General features: G+C 44.8%; 1 protein-coding gene across 1 annotated transcript in view; it reads left to right on the top strand.

Annotated features, from left to right (window-relative positions):
- Positions 1–9,246: 9,246 nt before the first annotated feature.
- The window catches only part of GRHL3 (grainyhead like transcription factor 3), a 48,929-nt gene continuing 37,583 nt past the window's right edge, over positions 9,247–20,592 (top strand). The window contains exon 1 of the mRNA XM_079987735.1: positions 9,247–9,411. Within this exon, the coding sequence (XP_079843861.1) occupies positions 9,395–9,411 (17 nt within the window). The 5' untranslated portion in view covers positions 9,247–9,394. The remainder of the gene's footprint in view (positions 9,412–20,592) is intronic.

Here is a 20,592-nt window from a genome sequence, read left to right as displayed (position 1 = left end):
AAAGTATTCATTAGCTCTTACCACCCGCAGCTTCATTGGATGTCCACGAGAAAGAGAAAAGCTTTTATCTATTCATTTTCTCTGTGTCATGCAGAATTCTATAAGCTTCCATCATTTCTTACTCACTTTTCTCTAAACTAAAAAGTCCCAAACACTCACAGAACAATGACTTCCCTGGGTCACTCTGCTTCTGCTTGTGCATGTTAGGGCAGGGGCAACCAAGGTGATTTTTTTCCGGCTATGGTTGGCTCAAAACTCACATCAGTACCAGCCAGCATGGCCAGGAATTATGGGAGTTGGAGTCCAGCGACATCTGAATGGCACTACTCAGTTTAGAGCCAATGCCCTGTATCTGGTGTCCACTGACACCCACAAGCAAATGTAAACAACTCCAAGCCAATGTTGAGCCCGTGTTTTTATCCTCGTGATTTTGCTCACTGTTTGAGACGGTATTCTATTGTCTTCCTTGTTCTTGGCAAGCTCTTGCCGTGAAAAACGGGATGGCTTGCTTGCCTGAATCACAGATTTTAACACCGCAGACTGCATGCTTGTGTACAAAACAAAACGCTTTGCTAGTGGAACCCGTTATCTCCAGTCCCATTTAGCTCACTGTACAGTGGTACCTCTGGTCACAAACTTAATGTGTTCCGGAGGTCCGTTCTTAACCTGAGGTACCACTTTAGCTAATGGGACCTCCTGCTGTCGCTGCGCCACCGCCACACGATTTCTCTTCTCATCCTAATGTAAAGTTCTTAACCCGAGGTACTACTTCTGGGTTAGCGGAGTCTGTAACCCGAAGTGTTTGTAACTCGAGGTACCACTGTATGCAATGTATTTGCATGCATGTGTGCCTGAGCTTTTACCTGCTCCTGCAACTGGAGTTACCCTCCAATTGCCAGTGAAATTGCCACTTATTACAACCATTGGTTGGTTCTAAAATGATTAGCTGCTCCACCTGTCACCAGTCACTCCTGCCACCCTTTGAAGTGGAAGATTTATCACAACCCTGCCACCCTCACTGCCTGATCTTTGCAGCTGCTCCTGCAGCGAGAGTTAACCAGTTACTCTGGGTGATACCTATTAAGCATTCACCGCCCGACCCCGGCTTACTCAGAGGTTCTATCTGGTCATTATTGAACATTCATTCTTATTTGTTTGCGGGGCAGTTATATGACAGTAAACATTCATCCTGGTTTGCTTGCAGGGTGTCTACATGTCTCCCTGTTAACCATCAGTTCGTTCTGTACAGTGGTTCCTTGGGTTAAGTACTTAATTCGTTCAAGAGGTCCATACTGTTCTTAACCTGAAGCACCACTTCAGCTGCCGCGCCACTGGAGCACAATTTCTGTTCTCATCCTGAAGCAAAGTTCTTAACCTGAAGCACTATTTCTGGGTTAGCGGAGTCTGAAACCTTAAGCGTATGTACCCTGAAGCGTATGTAACCCGAGGTACCACTGTACTTTCCAATACATTTCCCCATCACTTCCCTAACAGCAAAGAGTCTATCTCTTTTTTGAAGCAGATTTGTTGTGCTACGGTGACAAGTGACTTGAATCCACTTTCACTGCGCAAACCTAAACACCCCGGTGTGCGCTTGGATCCCTCCGCAAAAATACTGACAGTCCAAAGGTGACTCCAAAAGTACGTGGTACCAAGCTCATGCCTGCTCACCCTCACATCTGAAAGGCATCTCAATAGGTCCTGATCAGCTTGCCACAATTATATACACTGTTAAATGTTCTGTTCTGTAGGCTTTCAGATTTGTTACAATACGTACTGCAGTGCTTTCATTTCTTCTTAAGATTTCGCTTGAAATACCAGCTCGGTCCTGGTGCCGTTCATCTTAACTGCCTGTCTCGCTTTTATTTTTAGAATATCATAAAGGGCTTTTGTTCCAAGGTATATTTAGCAGGGGAGTGGAAAGGGAGTGGGTCACCCGTGTGCATGGGAGAATGTCTGGCTCTTCCCACCCATTCCCCCAAACACTCTGAGAAGGTGGAGTATCAGTTGTTGTTTTTGAAAAAAGACAGATGATACAAATTCAAAATACCAAAATCAGAGGGAGGAAAGGAAGGAGAGAGGGTGAGGGGGGGTCTAATATTTAGGTGCCCAAGCCTGGAGGCATCTTGGCAGCTTGTAACAGAAATTATTTCAACATGCTCCTAGTCATGTCTAGGACACAACAGGGTCTCTTATACATCTCTCTGTGTTATGGAGATATTCACTTGGCTAGTAATGACTGCACAAATGCAATCCCACTGCTGGGCTTCCATCCCCCCCCCCACCTTCAGGGTGGGGTGAAACTGAACAGGCATCTTCCCACCCCACTATATATGTGTGTCAGGCTGCAGTTTCTCCTGTCCGATTTCTGCCTGGCATGCATAAGGGCATAAGAATTTTCCTAACTGTCAGTGCATAGTATACATAAAGTCATTAATTCAGTTTATTAATTAATCATGGCACATCTGATTAGAAGCCACCGCTGCTTCTGAGAACAAATCCCTAGGCTCAAAATGTGCTGAAAGGTGCCCTGTTCTTTAACTCTTTGCTGGCCGGCATCAGACCTGAAAGATCATCTCACCCCTTGTATACTTAATTGAACACCGTGAGAGAGCCTCCTGCAGATACAATCTTGGGAGGAGGACTGTTCTGTTTAGTGTGGTGGCACCTAACTCCTGTTTTACATATCAGACAGGCACCATCTCTGTTGCCCTTCTGGGGTCTGCTTAAGATTTTCCTCTTTCAACAAGCCTTTTAAGTGGAGATTTTTATCCCATCTGTCATATTGCAACTATTTTTAGCTGCTTTTATATGCAGAGTTCTTCTTAACTGTGCTGCTTCTATATATGGGATCTGTTTTGTTTTAAGCTGTTTTATGTATGTGGTTTCCCCATGGCTCAGATGTCTACCAGGAGCGCTGCATTCAGGTATTGTGGCCCCTATTTTGTAGAACTGCCTTCCACTTAAGACCAACTCTCCCTGTTGAACTTCCAGAACCTACTGAAGATTTTTTTTTGTTCCAGCAGACATTTCAACTCGTCAGATTTTATAATTGTAATTCATTTTTTTTAAAAAAAATCATTGTATTCAGGTTTTGCACACCTCCTAGAGATGACCGTGATTGGTATACCTAAGTTGTTGAAATAAATAGCAAATAAATAGGTATACGTAACAGCTTCTAATGATTTTTGCAGTATTCTTGCTTTATGGTTGGTAAACAAAAACAAATATGGTTTATTTGTTTTATACTTGTGTGTTTGCTGTTGTAAAGGGCGGGTAGGAAATCTGAAAAAATAATAATGAATGAATCACTGGGCACCAGCTGTCGCTCCTGTGCTCTGCTGAACAGCATGAAACGTGGACTTCCTGCAGCCAGTTCTGGCTCCCTCATGAGTGTCCTTTGATGACATCCAGTGTCGGATTTACCGGTACATACAGTGGTACCTCTGGTTGTGAACGGGATCCATCCCAGAGGCCCATTCGCTACATGAAAAGAGTGCAACCCTCAGCAGCACGTCTGCACATGCGCGGGTTGCGATTTGCCGCTTCTGCGCATGCACGTGATGTCATTTTGCACTTGTGTAAGACTGTATAAGCTAAACAAGCTATAGCTTAGGGCCCCACTCTCTTGGGGGGGGGCAAAAAATTAAAGGGGAAAAAACTGGATGTACTTCAATAAAATACATATTTTGTCATTTGCAAATGGCTTTAGATACCAATTAGGTCCATAAATTACCATATAGCATACAGTGTTACCTCAGGTTAAGAACTTAATTCATTCTGGAGGTCCGTTCTTAACCTGAAACTGTACTTAACCTGAAGCACCACTTTAGCTAATGGGGCCTCCCGCTGCTGCTGCCACGCCGCCATCGCACGATTTCTGTTCTCATCCTGAAGCAAAGTTCTTAACCCGAGGTAATATTTCTGGGTTAGTGGAGTCTGTAACCTGCAGCGTATGTAACCTGAAGCATATGTAACCCGAGGTACCACTGTATAGTCAACACAAAAAACAGTTACAATTTGTTGTTGACAAAGGACAGCTGGACATATAAAGGGCCCCATTACCTTCAGTAGCTTAGGGCCTCATCAAACCTAAATCCGGCCCTGATGACATCGCATGCTTATTTATTTATTTTGCTCTGTTTCGTTTCGCTTCCCGTGAAACAATTAACCATTTAAACAATCCACAGAGCGCAATATAAACATTCCTTAGAGTGCACCAAAAAGACAGTCAAGATGGCACCCGTCTGATATGTAACAGGAGGGAGTTATATCACACCAAAAGCCCAGTTCCTATGTTGTACAGAAGAATGGACCTCTTGATGAGATTTGTGTGCAAAAGGCCATCTCCTGCAATTACATTTGTCTCATTCACACATTACATTCTGGGATATAAACTTACACCCCCCCAAAAAAAAAATACCCTCAAAAAGACATGCACACACACAAAAAGGGTTCTCAGGTTACCTGGTTTTGTGGTGACACAGCTACCAAAGTCTGCTCTGCAGCAACATCCCCATTTTTCTCTGCTCCCCTGAAGGTTACTCGTCCACCATACCCTCCAACATTTCTCCAGTGGAAATAGGGACGTCGCATTCCATAATGATAATTTTACTATTTTCCCATTCCATAATGATAATTTTACTATTTATACCCCACACATCTTACTGGGTTGCCCCAGCATATATAGAAACATAACAAAACATTAAACATTTTTTTAAAAAACCTTCTCTATACAGGATTGCCTTCAGATGGCTTGGGGGGTCAGATAACTCTATACCCTTCAACATTTCTCCAATGAAAATAGGGACATCCTAAGGAAAAGTGGAACATTCGGGGATGAAATCAGAAACTGGGACAGCTTCTCTAAATCAGCGACATCCCTGGAAAATAGGGACACTTGGAGGGTCAGAGGCACATCCATCGGCGGTGGGGTGGGGGTGGCTTTGTATTTTCGTAAGCATTTTTAAAGCTGAGGCCCCATACGATATAAAATTTAAGAGGTCCAAAACATTACAAGAAAAAGTATACAGGCTGCATCCAATGCAAGGTCTACTCAGACATATGTCCACTAATTCCAGCTGGACATAACCCTATTATTTCATTATTTTTCAGCCAATTATGTAACCCTTGAAATTTACTATACGTGTGTGTGTGAGTGTGTGTGAGTGTGTGTTTAGAGGCCCCTTATAATCTGAGGACCGAAACTGTCGTTTACTTAGCTTGTGCACTGTTTAAGCTGCAAGTCTTCCCTAGAGGGAGAAGATGGAAACACTTTTGTTGATAAGAGAGAGAAAGAGAGATGGAGGGAGAAGGGAGAGGGAGGGTACGCTGAACTTTTTCCTTCCTTTCAAATCGGCTTGTTCCGACATGTCGCTTGGAATCCTCCGCTGAATTGCCTTCCATCCCCAACTGAAGTGAGTCAGACGCCAAGCCCCATCCACTTGCCTACTCTCGTTTGCAACGTGGGTGACAGAAACTCTCCAGGAGGATGGGAAGTGCTTGAATACTCAATTAGTTTTGTTTCTGTTGCATAAATCTTAACTTCTCAACAATAGCCGAGTTTGAAGCTGTGGCTGTGTTGAGGAGAGGGAGCCCAAAAGACAAACATCTGTGCATTGGAGGAGTACGGTTTATGCAGCCAAATAAGCCAACAAGGTGTTTAATTGATTAATTCATGGGTTAAATGTGAATCAATCTGCACATTTAAAAAAACAATAGTTTGAGGAGGGGAGTAAAAGGTAAAGGTACCCCTGCCCGTACGGGCCAGTCTTGACAGACTCTGGGGTTGTGCGCCCATCTCACTTAAGAGGCCAGGGGCCAGCGCTGTCCGGAGACACTTCCAGGTCACGTGGCCAGCGTGACATCGCTGCTCTGGCCAGAGCCAGAGCCAGAGCCAGAGCCGCACACGGAAACGCCGTTTACCTTCCCGCTAGTAAGCGGTCCCTATTTATCTACTTGCACCCGGAGGTGCTTTCGAACTGCTAGGTTGGCAGGCGCTGGGACCGAGCAGCGGGAGCGCACCCCGCCGCAGGGATTCGAACCGCCAACCTTTCGATCGGCAAGCCCTAGGCGCTGAGGCTTTAACCCACAGCGCCACCTGCGTCCCCTTGAGGAGGGGAAGCATACAGTTAATTTTTTAGGTGGCACATTTCTGCATATGTGGCACCTCCTGCTTAATATGTGTGTATGACAGGGGGGGATGCCTCTTCTGAGACAATGCTTTTCTAAGATGAGCATTTAAGAAGTAGCAAAGTAAAAACAATTAGCATTTATGCAAAAAAGAGATTGTCTAATTAAACAGCAATTACGAGCCCTCAGGTGGTGCAATGGGTCAGTGAGTCTGGCTGTTAACTGGAAGGTTGGTGGTTTGAGCCCACCCAGGGAGGAGTGTGGGCAGGATCCCTGCATTGCAGGGGATTGGACTAGATGACCCTTGAGATCCCTTCCAACTCTACAGTTCAGTTCTGTGTCTTAAATCTGAGGTTCCCCGCCCTTAATCTACCTGATTAAGGCTGCAAATCTTAACTCGCTTACTGAATTTATTGGGACTTACTGCTGAATAAGTATGTGCATCATAAAGGACTGCATTGCACAGAGAACAGCTCTATTTATATTTTGTTTTGTTTAAAACTTTTGTTGTACCCAACCTTATCTCTACCAAGCCTTCAAGGCAGCTAACAAAGCTAAAACAGAGCCACAAACAATGAAATGACAGCAGCAGCCACAACAACCTTGAAAAAACCAATCCAAACATAAATTTGAATGTGAAGAAACAATATGTAATCAGATAGCTGTAAGGGAAATAATAATATTAATAATAATAACCTGCTAAATGCTCAGGGAAATAAAACAGTTTTGACTTCTTGCCCCACAGATGGAAGATTAGTCACAAAATAAATGTTCCGCAATTTCTGTGCCACCAGAGTGTGCCACAATCCCTGATCGCCGGCCTAATTTCTGCAAGCAAGGAGACCTAGAGGAGGACACCCTACAATGATATTAAGATTCTAGATTCTGGACTATTTTGAGTTGTATATAACAGAAGTGCATAGACTTTTCCACTAAAAAGCACGGCAGATTCATTTCCATTGGGTGTGCCAGGAAACAGGATAAAAGCACAGGGATGATGTCCGGAAGGAAATCTTCTGAAACATTTCCTTTGAACTGGTGACACCAATAACCACATGTGGGTTCAATAACTGGAAAGTGCTGTTACTTAAGAGCAGTGATGTCAAGTCTCTTTTTATTAAGGGGTGTTCAGGCTGTCCCACTGAAAACTCTCTTTGCTTGTAGAAACCTATCACTACCTTGTGCTGATTTGTGGGCCTGAAATGGAAATGGCTTTAGCCTCTTCGGCCAGATTGTCCTAAACGCCACAGCTTGGAGCAGCAGGTTACTCCTGGGAAATGGATGGCTGACCTCTGGGAAAGAAAGCCATCAAAATATAGACTCAATGTACATATGGTGGCAACTCGGACCAGGATAACTTGTCTTGTGTCCTGAAAGGTGGGATCTAAAGAATCGTGAGAAATGAATGATGTGGCATTGCACATGCCCCGAGTCTCTTTTTAACAGCCCTCAGCCATTTCACTTGGTAGTGTATCAGCGCAGCACAGTGCCTGCCAAGGCTAATAAACTCTGCGGTGTGATCATGGACGCTCAAGTCAAAGAACCTGGTTTGAAGAAAGCCATGGAGCATGGCACAGGATTTGCTGCCTACCATCATGTTTACATTAGGAAGAGGAAGGAAGAGGAGGAGGTGGACAACAGCACATATGCTGCAATCCTAGCCCCACTTTCCCAGGAGTAAGCCCCATTTAATTCAGTGGGACTTACTTCTGAGTAGACATGGTGAGGAGTGCAGTTAAAAGACACTTCGTGGGGAGGAAAGAATTGGCACATGCATTGTATGCAGAAGGCTCCAAGTTCAATTCCTGGCATGCCTAAGGTCAGGGGTAGGCAACCTAAGGCCCGGGGGCCGGATGCGGCCCAATTGTCTTCTCAATTCGGCCCGTGGACAGTCTGGGAATCAGTGTGTTTTTACATGAGTAGAATGTGTCCTTTTATTTAAAATGCATCTGTGGGGCATAGGAATTCATTCATATTTTTTTTCAGAATATAGTCTGGCCCGCTACAAGGTCTGAGGGATGCCACCGGCTGAAAAAGGTTGCTGACCCCTGCCTAAGGTGGTCTGGGAAAGATTCCTGGTTGGAAAGTCTGGTGATGTGCTGTTGGGCAGTTTAAACCATAGGGAACTAGATGGATCAATGGTCTGGCTCAGTTGGTGGCATCTTCTGATGTCTCCCCTGAAAGGTGACAATGATAACATCTCAAAGTGATCTGCCTTGATCACTTTGTAAGGCAGCCTCCCCCAACCTGGTGCCTCTCCCTATGTTTTGGACCATGGCTTCCCTCAGCCCCAGCCCCAGCCAGCTGCGAGCTGAGCGTGCATACACAAGAGAGAATTTCATTCTGTGCAGCTTCTCTGAACGAAGTACTTTAAGGGTGGGAAAACTTGACTTTAGTAAACGACAAAAGGCAACAGGCTTTTTGACTCCTTTGGCATCGCCTTTATTTGAAAAATGTATGCATTTGTTTATATATTGTATGTCAGTTTGAAAAGCAACCAACAAGTTTAATAACAACAACAATAACAATAATAATATGTCCACCAGTACAGATTAGTTGACAATGTGCATGAAAAATGGACCAGGATTTATTTATTTTTAGCCATTAACTTTTTAAATTAAGTTATCAAGAAGTGTTGGTACAGATTGACAGATGTAAAGCATTTCACTGAATCACTATAAGAAGACAACAAAACAACATCACACATATTGTCCTACATATTCATGATTTTTTGTTCCTCGCAGAGAAAAGACCCCCCTCCCCTCTCTTCCAAGAGTAACAGGTGGACAGCCTCACCCTTTCACTGTCTAAAAATCCAAAATTCCTGACAATGAACACAAACCCAAAAGATTTCATAAGAGAATCCACACCACTTTTTGGGGGGGGGGGTCTTCCATCGTTTTGCCCTCCAGGAATTTTCCTTATTCTTTTGCCTCCTCACTCATTCCCCCCCCCCGCAATAAAAAGGTAGCTCCTTGTCTTAGCAACTGGCTGCTCGGTTTGCAAAGGGTTAACCCTTGCACCTGCTGAGGTGTACCTGTCTTCTGGCACCTGTCTCCTCCGGCCAATCAGAAGCAAGCCTCGAGAGACCTTACCTGTCAGCAGAATGCCTGCACCACACATAAACCTCTAACTTGAATCCAACTCTTCACTTTCCAGGTGATGTCTCTGTTTAGAAGACGGCATTAGTAGAGGTTAAAAGAGGTGGAAAAATATCTGAAGATCTTACTGTTGGCGAGGGAGTGGAAAACGTTGGGGGAACATGTCTAATGAGATCGAGTAAGTTAATTGCTTTTTATTACTTTGAGCGATCGCGGATTTCAGCGGAGACAGATTTTAAGGCTTCCCACTTGTGCTTATGATTTAAGGTTGCCACTTCTCCAATGAAAGTTCTTTAAGAAAGAGCTGGGGAATTCAGTCTTTCCGCCTTCTTGCCTAGAATTCTCTGATGTCCTCCTTAATAACAGCAAACCTTTAGGCTGTGTGATGCTTTACTGCGCTGTTTATTTATTTCTAAAAAGAAGAAAAGTCGGTATTTTCTGGGTAAAATCCAGCCGAAACTGAACCCTTTTTAAAGAAACTTGTGCGGTGGTGGGTGGCAGCCAAGGGAGTGTGCTTGACTTCCGCTCTGAAGTAAACTGAAAGTATTTAACTTCGGCTGGATCGTGTCCTAACATTCTAAATTCTGGGGGAGAAATCGCAAGTGAAGGAAGTGTCGCCAGTTTCCTTCGTCTCCCTCCCTCCTCGGGATGTTTAGTGTGCGGTTATTTTCCCAAGGAGAGTTCTTATTGGTGTGTGTCCGCTCTAGGATACGGTTTCCCTTTACCGCGATCTTTCAATGAGGTTTTCCCCTGGATGTGTGTAATTTTCGATAGAGTGATTTCATGGACACAGTGGGATGTGGAAAGTGGTTCTGACTTGAGTGTGTCTCTGCGTGTCCGTGCGCGCAAGGACTGTCTGTAGTTCGTTCCCAAATGTTGATGAAAACACACCTTTGGGGAGAACCTTGTGGCACCTTAAAGACTAGCACGTTTATTAGGCAAGAGCACTACATCAAATGCTTATGGAAAATCGCACTGCCAGAAGTCCAGAATGGAGGGCCACTCCTCTAGGATCATGGCCACTCTAGTTGCAATTATGATTTGTTCTTAACGCTATATTTTATATTGATGTAACTCACCTTGTGACCTTCTAGTGAAGGGTGGGTATTTAAAATTAATCATAATAATGTCATCTGAAGTCAAAGGGAGATGTCCTAGCAGACTTGAAGCTTGCTTGCATATGATTCACCCCTAATTACTTCCTTAGCAGAACTGAGTGATGAAAATTAAGACTTTTTAGTTACAGTCAGACCCAGGAAAGTATTATGTGGGAAATTATTGACGTTTTTCATTGGAAAGTTGAAACCTGGAATATCTGCCTCCTGTACACATACATTTGGCATCATGTTTAATTCCCAGATCTGAATTTCATGATTTCATCATTAATGGATGTGGGAAGATGTGCTCTGAAACAGGGGACACCTATTATGTTCAGCAGAATTCAGTATTGTGCTCTTTTTCAGTATTGTGCTCTTTCAGATGAGGAACATCTGGATATTTTCCTTTGCATGGATAGCTGTTAAACCTAAAAATATGAAAAGCTTTCCTATTGGACTAAAGTTTAGTTGAAGGAATGTGAGAGCTTTCAGGTTGTGCAGTGACTCTTAGCTGGCTACTTTCCATTCAGCCTGACAATAGGCCATATGCAAATCACAACTGATTCCTCTCCCAAAAATGTATTGCTTCAGATAGAGTGTAGCCACCTTCAGGGTTCCGAATTCGCAATGCAAACGCATCTCCTTTCAAACACAGACTCACCTGTGGCCACCAGGGGGTGGGGGACTCGAGGCTATGCCTTCAGATTACTATGGCTGTGTACACATTACTGGTTTGAAGTACAGTTTACGGGGGGGGGGGGGTAATGTTCCAGGAATTGCACCTAAAGCCAAAATCGCACCTAGCCAAAACACATTGGGTTCAATGGCAGGTGGAATTGCCAAAGTCTTTTCCCTGGACACCCCTCCCCCTCTATCTGCCCCCTTTTAAAAAAACATTTCTGGCAAGTGTGCAAAGCTGAATGTGCAAAAGTTAAATGTGCGTAAGTTTCGGGCTTACTGTACAGCTAGGTCTTCTCAGTTTAGATCAAAGCTGGGGGTGGGGGGAGGGATTCATCAAAATGGGATATTTCACAATAAACCACAGGATAGATACAGATTGTGACTGATGTGTGTACATTGCTTCCCAAACCAAGAGTTGGCATGTGCTAGATGTGTACACACAGCCTATATCTTGCACCGACCAGTGGCGTAGCGTGGGGGGTGAAGGGGGGGCCGGCCGCACCAGGCGCAACATCTGGGGGTTAGGGGGCGCAAATCCACGGGTTAGGGGGTGCAAATTACTTGCCTTGCCCCGGGTGCTGACAACCCACGCTACGCCACTGGCACCGACTCTCAGTTCACTAGTAAAAACTTATTGTACTGCTCTTCCCTCCTTGGTACGCATATTTTCTTGAGTTAGCTTATTCATTTGTATTTTGAAAGATGAATGGTGTACCTGATTGCCTGTCTGTCTGTACACACAGTTGCCCTTAGGTTAGGGCTGCTAATTTTCTCTCCTAGAATTGCTCTTGTGTCTTTAATAGCAGCTCATTCTAAACAAGTGGAGTTTTTGCTTCAATTGAGATGAAGTCATGGGAACAGCTTGGTTCATTTAATTTTTTGTGAACAGACTACAATTTATGGCATAGAAGCAGGGCCATGGAACAAGCTGGCAACCCCATTTTAAGGCTCCCGTGTGTCTTCTATTTTAAGAAACAGGCCTTACTCTCCTTTTTAATGGGAGTGACTTCCCCACATACCTGTCATTGGAAGCGCATTGTATTTTATGAGGAAGGTCCCAGGTTGAATCTCTGGCATGTAGGCCTAAAGCTAGGATTGAGAGAAAACTCTATATCTAAAATCTTGGGCAGTTGCTGCCAGTCAGTGTAGACAATACTGTTAGATGGACCAATGGTTTGGCTCAGGAAAATATGGCTTCATGTGCTCTCTCTTATTGCCATTTTAATGACTATTTTATACCATTTTATGTGAACCACCTAGATATTTTTTGATAAGTGGTACATAAATAATGCTATATATTTTAAAATGGCTCTAAGTGTTTTGCATGTGTAATTTCAGCAGCCTTACAGAAAATCTACAATTTTGCCTTTGTTACTACAACATTGGGCAAAAAGATTCCTACATCGCAGTGGGTTGGACTAGATGACCCTCAAGATCCCTTCCAACTCTACAATTCTGTGATTCTATAACTCTCCCCATCTGTGCATGCAAGCTTTCCGCACCTTCTCTGGTCATCTGGTCATGACATGAAGTAGGCTGTTGCCTGCTTGCGTTTCTAGTTTGTGCTAGAAATTGATTTGATCCTGATGCTTTGTTGCTGCTAAGTTCCTATAGCTGGAGGCATCTGTTGCATCTGCCTCTATGGTTCTAAGCAGTAGCTAGAGGGAAGTTTATAGATCAAAGGAACTTTAGCTTGCCTTAATTATGGCACCCGGACCAAATGCAAGTTGCCGGCTGTAAAATACTAGCTTGTGTGCAAGCTGTAAAATGTGTGCATGTGCACTCCAGTGGTATCATAATTGTCATCACTGCTCTTGCAGGATAGTCTGTGTACAAGGCACCTTATAAAGCAGGGCTGGTGGCTCTGGGCCCCTCCAGATGTTGCTGGACTACAACTCCCACCATCCCTGAACTACTAGTCATGTTGGCTGGGACTGAGAGGAGGTGGAGTCCAACAGGAGTCTGGAGGGCCACAGGTTCCTGATTCCTCTTCTAAAACAGCCTAACCAAAAGAGGATCCTGTTCTGAAGAACTGCCAATCAAGCCCATGTAACGAGCAGGTGTTTGGACACTTTCCCTTGTGAAGTCTTTGAATGGTAAAAGTTTGAGAGCCTTTCCTAAAATGGGACATAAGAAGAGTGCTGGATCAGGCCAGTGGCCCACCTAGTCCAGCATCCTGTTCTCACAGTGGCCAACCATTTAGTTGTGGTCTTGGCTTTTATATACAGATATACTGAATGGAAATTCAGACCAAAGAGATTGTGTGAGTCAATGTCCCAGCTGTTTCAGCGCTCCCTCAAAATTAATGGCTTTATTACTCCATCCTCCCTTCTCTTTCAAAGGAAGTTACTCACCTCTTTCTTTTGTGATGCTGAATGCTAATAGTTGGGGGGGGGGTTGGGGGGGAGAGGTGCTGTTTAAAGTATTTTCTGCTTTCTCTCCTGTCTTGAGAATTGTGGCTTCATTTGCTTTGATGCTTTCAGCTAAATGGATACAAGTGAGCCTGTCTGCCACCTCTATTCTGTTTGAACTGTGTGGCTTATGCAGGCATGTGATGGGCAAGCTTATTCCGAATGATTGATCAGGAGGATGATCAATGGCCAGACTTTATATGGGTTGGTTTTGACCTGAAGGCGTGGGCAGCAGAACCTTGGGAGAACTGCAGGTGCCTTCAAAGAGCACCTTCTTTGACAAGAGCAGAAGAGACAATGCCCTCGAGGTCAAAATCATTTGGGGATGGGCTCGGTTCAATAACCATTTCCAGAATAGCCAGGAGGGCTTTGAGGAAGGGATGAGCAAAAGTGAGAAATGAACTCCCTTACCAAAATGGCAGTTCAGCCACAGTGTTCATGTAAATTGCTTGTTCAAAACTTTGGCGCCGGGCTTCTGGGAGGTACAAGTAAATATACAGACCTTGAGGAGGAAAGTGGCAAGAACCCCTGCCTCATACTTTGAAGGAAAGAAATATCAAATTGTTTTTATTTGTATTTTCTTAGGAATATTTTGTGTTATGTAACCCACTTGCAAGTTGTTGTTCTTTTAAAATTCAGCCGCTTATAAACCTTGTTAAACAACTAAATAAGATTATTATTTCGGGGGTAGGAGAGACCCAGAATATGGCTTGACATGGTAGCCCCTGTGCTCAGGCAATAGTTTTCATTGCTGTTACCTTCCCACCCTTCCTCTGAAGCAGGGTTGGGGAACCTGTGGCCCTTCAAATGTGGTCGGACTCCAATTCCTATCAGCTCCCATCAACCTGGCCAATGTCCAAAACATATGGGGTGCCACAGGTTTCCTGTTTCCGCTCTAAAGAAATGTAGGAGGCATTCGTGCTTTCCCTCTTCCTCACAACATCCTTTTGAGGTAGGAGGTTAGGCTGAGGTGGTGACTGGCCCAAAGGACACAACGCTAAGCTTCCTGGGGGTGTTAGCATCTGAACCTGGACCTTCATGCACTTCCTAGTCTAGACACTGCAGCATGCAGAAGAAAGATGAATAGTGTTCAGCGTCCTACTGAGACAAGGGACATAATTTGTGGCTCTTAGGTCTGAAATACAGAACTGAAAGAAAACTTGTGGAGACATGTTTTCTTCCTGGATTTCTTTTCACTAAATGAATGGATTTTGGCACGTGCATATTTAGATGAGCCCTTTTTTTGGAAAACCTACCCAATTAAGACACTCTACGTTGACTTGTGTGAAGTGATGGCAGCCTACACCAGAGGGGGTGGGGAGGCTGTGAATAACCTGTGGCCCTCCAGATGTTTCTGGGCTCCCAACTCCCATAACCCCCAGCCCACATAGTGAATAGTCAGGGGTGATCTGGGCATGGAGCAGGAGGAGGTGGGGGTGAGTGGTGGATCTGCCACCTGAGGCAACTGCTTCACCACATGGGCAAGGAGGCCCTCCCTTTCCCATCGCTCCCAGATGCAGTACTTTTCTATGAAGAAAGTTTACACATTCCGCTGTAATCCAGTGTTGAAAAAAATCCAGTAACGTACACGCGTGTGTGAGCTAGCCCATACTTATTAGGAAAACCAGGGCTGGCTCTGGCTGTCTGTTGTGAATAGTGTGAGAGTTCATGAGAATCTAGATTGTGACAGCAATGGCAAAATGTGGCAGGAGATGCCCCAAAGCTCTTTAAAGCTGCATTCCATTCACTGGAAGGAAAAAAAAAATAGGTTGAAAAATAGCACCTTTGCATGTGATCCAACAATGGGCTGCATTTAAAGTGTAGGACCTCCCACAAAGAATCCTGGGAACTGTAGTTCTGTGAGGGGTAAACTACAGTTCCCATGATTCTATGGGGGAAAGTCATGTGCATTAAACGTGTGGTGTGCACATAGCCTCAGACAAAGCTTTTAACAAGCAGGGCCTTGTCAGCAAGCCAGAAGTGCGTCGAGGCAGCAGGCAGCCCTGAAAGAGTTAACCAAGAGCTGCTCCCTCCTGTGGTTTTGTGGTCGAAACCATGATTGCCAGGAGCAAATTTTTGTCATGCAACAAGGCGTGCTATTAAAATGTTGAGTTATGTTTTTGGTGAATGAAAAGGTTAAAGCCCTTCATTAAAGCAGAGAAGGGCTGGTCCCTGCAGAGAGAGAGAGAGAGAGAGAGAGAGTTCTCTGAATTGGGGGGGCGTGTCAGTGCATATGGTGCTAGGCCAGTGAACCCAATAGCCAATGTCCAGTTCCCATAGGGTCACTTGGGCAGCAGCTGGGGTTGGAATTCCTGCAAAGAATACCCACCTCAGCAAATGGACACACTTTTTACCTTCCAGCAGCACACTTTTTACCTTCTCATAAAATAAGGCATGTTCTGCATAATTTAAGGCAGATAACCTGGATACTGCACACCATAACGTTTCAAAGCGCATCATCCTGGGAGTTGTAGTTTGCTAAGGGTGCTGGGAATTGTAGCTCTTGGAGGGGCAAAGTGCAGTTCCCAAGATTCTTTGGGGAGGAATAATGTGCTTTAAGGGACGCAGGTGGCGCTGTGGGTTAAAGCCTCAGCGCCTAGGGCTTGCCGATCGAAAGGTCGGCGGTTCGAATCCCTGCGGCGGGGTGCGCTCCCGCTGCTCGGTCCCAGCGCCTGCCAACCTAGCAGTTCGAAAGCACCTCCGGGTGCAAGTAGATAAATAGGGACCGCTTACCAGCGGGAAGGTAAACGGCATTTCCGTGTGCGGCTCTGGCTCGCCAGAGCAGCGATGTCACGCTGGCCACGTGACCCGGAAGTGTCTCCGGACAGCGCTGGCCCGTGGCCTCTTAAGTGAGATGGGCGCACAACCCCAGAGTCTGTCAAGACTGGCCCGTACGGGCAGGGGTACCTTTACCTTTACCTTTAATGTGCTTTAAATGTTTGGTGTGAACATAGCCAAAGTGTGGAGCAACCACCCCTTGCTTTGCAAAATTAAATCCCATCATGGGGATTCAAACAAAATAAGAGAGTGAGTGGGTAGGTCACAGAAGACCGATACCAGCCCACCCCATCTCTAAATAATCAAATTTTTGCACTGGGGTAACCGAGATACTTTTTCCGATACCAGTGTTTGTGTTTGTGAGGCACCTTGTGCCCCTTAAAAGCTTAATTTTAAGCAAGCCAAGAGCCAAATCTAATAAAAAGCTTTACAATGTTTTACAAGGATCAAGACTTCATCCAAGCCATAGGTGTGGCTTCTGGAAAAAAGCTTCCCCCCCAGTACCAGGGTTGGAGCGCCCTTTTTAAATCCTGAGAATGTTCCCATGCTTTTAACATCTGTATTCAGACTGAAATTCAGAAGCTGTAGCTTTCCTAATTCAGAGTTCAATGCTTGCAAACGTTTTACAGAACTGAAATGAACTTTTCCACAACTTCAAAACGTTGGCTACATTTTTGGATCGAGGACTGACCTTCTCAATTCCAGACATTTTGAAATATACTTGTAAATTCCCCCTCCTTTTCTCTGTTTGTTTTTTTAAATCCCTAAATCTATCAGCATCCAATTTTGAAGCAGGGGAACCCTTGAAGAATAGGATAAAAATTAAAATTTCTTCAACAAATGCATGCTAAACGAATTTGTTCCCCCCATAAAATTAATTTCAGCTGTAACAATAAATTTTGGTCTGTCATGCAGCCTTACCTGTAACTTAGTTCTGGAATATGTGGAAGAGTTGCCTTTGAGTATGCATAGTGCCCCAGAACCCAGACCTAAATATCTGAGATTTGTAATTCAGAGTTTTATCTTTAGGTCTAAAGGTGTGGAGTTCAAAACGGATTGAGATTCTTAAAGGCATTTGTTTAGTCTTCTCTCTATGTGTGTGTGTTAATTAGTGTACAATTGTGTTTGCCTTGATGTTCCACCAGTAAACTATAAAACAACCACAAAAGACAATGAGAAGCAAGTACAAGGCTGGCTTTTAATAACGCTTTTATTAAAAAGAAAAAAATATTTTCCGGAGCTCCATGAAGTGTGATGCCATCACGTCACACAATCTGGTTTTAGAAGTTATTGCATCCCATGGCACTCGCCTAATAAATGTAAACCACCTGTGACTCTCTTGTTGTCACAGTTTGGAAATTGCACCCTTAGTGCAATCTTATAAAGATTTTCTCAGAAGTGTTCAGTGGGCCTTACTGTCCAATAAGTAGGTTTGGGACTTTTGCCTAAAAGCTGTACTGACTTGCAAAGAGTTTGGTGGTAGAAGAAGAAGAGGATGAGTTTAGATTTGATATCCCGCTTTTTTGCTACCCAAAGGAGTCTCAAAGCGGCTAACATTCTCTTTTCCCTTCCTTCCCCACAACAAACACTCTGTGAGGTGAGTGGGGCTGAGAGACTTCAGAGAAGTATGACTAGCCCAAGGTCACCCAGCAGCTGCATGTGGAGGAGCAGGGAATCGAACCTGGTTCACCAGATTACGAGTCCACTGCTCTTAACCACTACACCACACTGGCTCTGGTAGGGTTCTGGACAGTCTTACTGCAGGCTGCAGGGAAAGGAAGCTCTATTTTTGACTGCCCCACCCTGCATAGACCTTCTTGCATGTGATAAATAAGAGCACCAGGGAGAAGTGGTGCTTCTTTCTGAGTCATGTGTCTAGAACAGGTTAGAAGCTATGGCTCTAAACACTAAAGGGGAACCTGCACCTCCACAGATGTTCCTATATTTGCCACGTATGAAATTGCTGTTGGAGAAATGGATTCTGGTTTTGAAGTGTTTTGATCTGGGCCTTAATTTCAGTCTAGACCTGTAAGTCGGTTTCCTCCAAAGAATCCTTGGAACTGTAAGTTGTTAAGGGTGCTGGGAGTTGTAGCTACAGTTCACACGATTCTTTGGGGGAAGCCATGTGCTTGAAATGCACGTTATGGATGTGACCCTAGTTGAGATGGCTCGTTTGCTTAGATGCAGTGCAGCTTAGTGGATTCCACATATAATGTGGCACCTGTGCCCCTTAAATGCTAGCAGGGAGGGGAGCTGAGTGCCTTCCTTTGGAAATTCTGAGAAGCCTGATGAAAACTGGAGATTATCAGACCTTGAGGACTACTAACCCTAGAGTCAACTCAGGAATGGCAGTGAGTGTGTTCATATGCAGAGTGTACACAACCCACCAAAAAAAGAAAACGAAAAAAGGAAGAGGCGGTCATTCTTCTTCAAATCTTTCCTTCTGTCTTTTAGATGTGTGATGTGCATTCAACTTTAGTGTGCTGCCTGAATCCAGAATCATGACTTAAATTCTTTCCTCCTAAATTACAGTCTGCAACAACTGACCCTGATTCTGGGTTCAGACGACCCACTCGCTTTGCCAAGCCTTGGCTTAGTCATCACACGTCACTGAGCTCAAAAGCTCTTCATATGGTGTCAAAGGGCAGAAGAGTACCAGGCAAGCCTCCTTATTGAGAAGAAGGTCCATGAATGGGGTGCCCATCACTGCAAAGGCCCTTCCCTGGTCACCACCCCCTGCCTGTCTTCTGAAGGGCCTCGGGGGACCACGGCCGTGTCTTGGCTTAATAAAACGTGCTGGCATGTGAGCAGAGTGCACACAGCCTGATAACTCCTGGAAGTGAGTGGGTGTGAGTGAGTGGGTAAGCAAACAAGGAAGGAAATGACCTAGTGCTAAAGCCAAATCTGGAACCATGGTTTGTTGCTCCCTCACAGACCATGACCTGTAAGCCAACAACAAACCATGGTTTCAGACTACCTGGTGTTCGTGAATCATTATGGTGAAACGAACTGCAACCTTGAGTTTAGTGGACATGATGCTAGCTGAGCGATCTTCTTCTTAGTGTGTCAGCAAACACAGTATGCCTTATTAATCCAATAGCCTTGACTTACTGTTCTGTGTGAATGCAGCCATTCCTAACCATGCATGTTTGAGTGGGAGCTAATGCTCTTTCCCTCAGATAGATAGATAGATGATAGATAGATATTCTTAAAAGGAGGTGGGCTTTGTTTTTAACCGTAACTTGGATGGCACAGTGCTTTCTTCCCAAGCAGGGAGAAAGGGCCACCTTGTCTGTGTTGCAAAACTGTGGGTTTTCCCACCCTGACCCCACCCGCTTCAATCTCCCCCTTTTAGTCTGACAGCTACACAAAAGAGAACAAGCTTGTAAAAGAAAGAAGAAGAAAGTTTGTTTAACCACACAGAATTGCCCACAGACAGAGAAGTCAAGGATAGCATGACAAATATTGCAAAGTGAGTGGGTGGGGTAGGAGGGTGGGATACTGCTTAGAGAGGATTTGGGGGCATTTAAAAAAGGGTGAGGTGCTATATCGGGGGTCAGGGGTGCAGGGAACCACAACCTGTCGCAGAGTACCTTCACACTTACATCATTCGGCCCCACAACACACAGACGTGGAGAGTTTTGTTATTCATATTTGGAATTAATGCAGAGAGTTTGCAACTCTGGGCCTCTTGGAAGAACTTTTTTTAAGGTGTGTATGTTGGGGGGGGGACTCCTGCACATCTCATTCTGTATTAACCTTTTGCTGAAAGGTAGTACAGTATATAAATATTCTACATAAATATGAATAATGTAACCAGTGGAAGCTTGTACCTGTTGCGAATGTTTGGACTGGGAGGTAGAGCCAGAGTCCCCAGTGGACTGGTGTTAAGTACGGGGGCAAGCAGACAGGGGCTGGTGGGACAGCACCTCCCTCACCCTAGTGGACCAGCCCAGCCCACACTGAATGTAACAATCTAGAGTACAGCTTAGCTGATCAATAAGGTCACATCACCAGGGATGATGGTGGTGGCCTTTGCAGGGCTGGAGGGATATCAGGAGGAAGCTGACTGGGCAAATAGGGAAAGTGAGGAAAAGATGCTCTATCCTGTGTAAGACCATTAAGTCTCGAGTCTAAAGTTATATACAGATTTGCACAGTGAAGTGTTCCTCACCCCGCTGCCTTTCAAGTTGCTTTCTCAGACCAGAGAAGGGCATGTCTCCACCCAATGCACATTACTCGATTTCCTGTGCTGAACTCCTGTTCAATGAAGCTGCCTGCTGGGCCATGGGCATGGGCTGGAATGTACACACCTGAAGCTGAACTGCAGCTGCTGTTCTCAAATTGGATGGAAGCTGGTTTGAGGGAAGGCAGTATTTCCCCAATAAACTA

Source organism: Podarcis cretensis (genome assembly GCF_951804945.1).
Source record: "Podarcis cretensis genome assembly, chromosome: 8".
NCBI lineage: Eukaryota > Metazoa > Chordata > Lepidosauria > Squamata > Lacertidae > Podarcis > Podarcis cretensis.
Note: the sequence above shows the minus strand (reverse complement) of the source record. Positions and strands in the feature narration are given on the sequence as shown.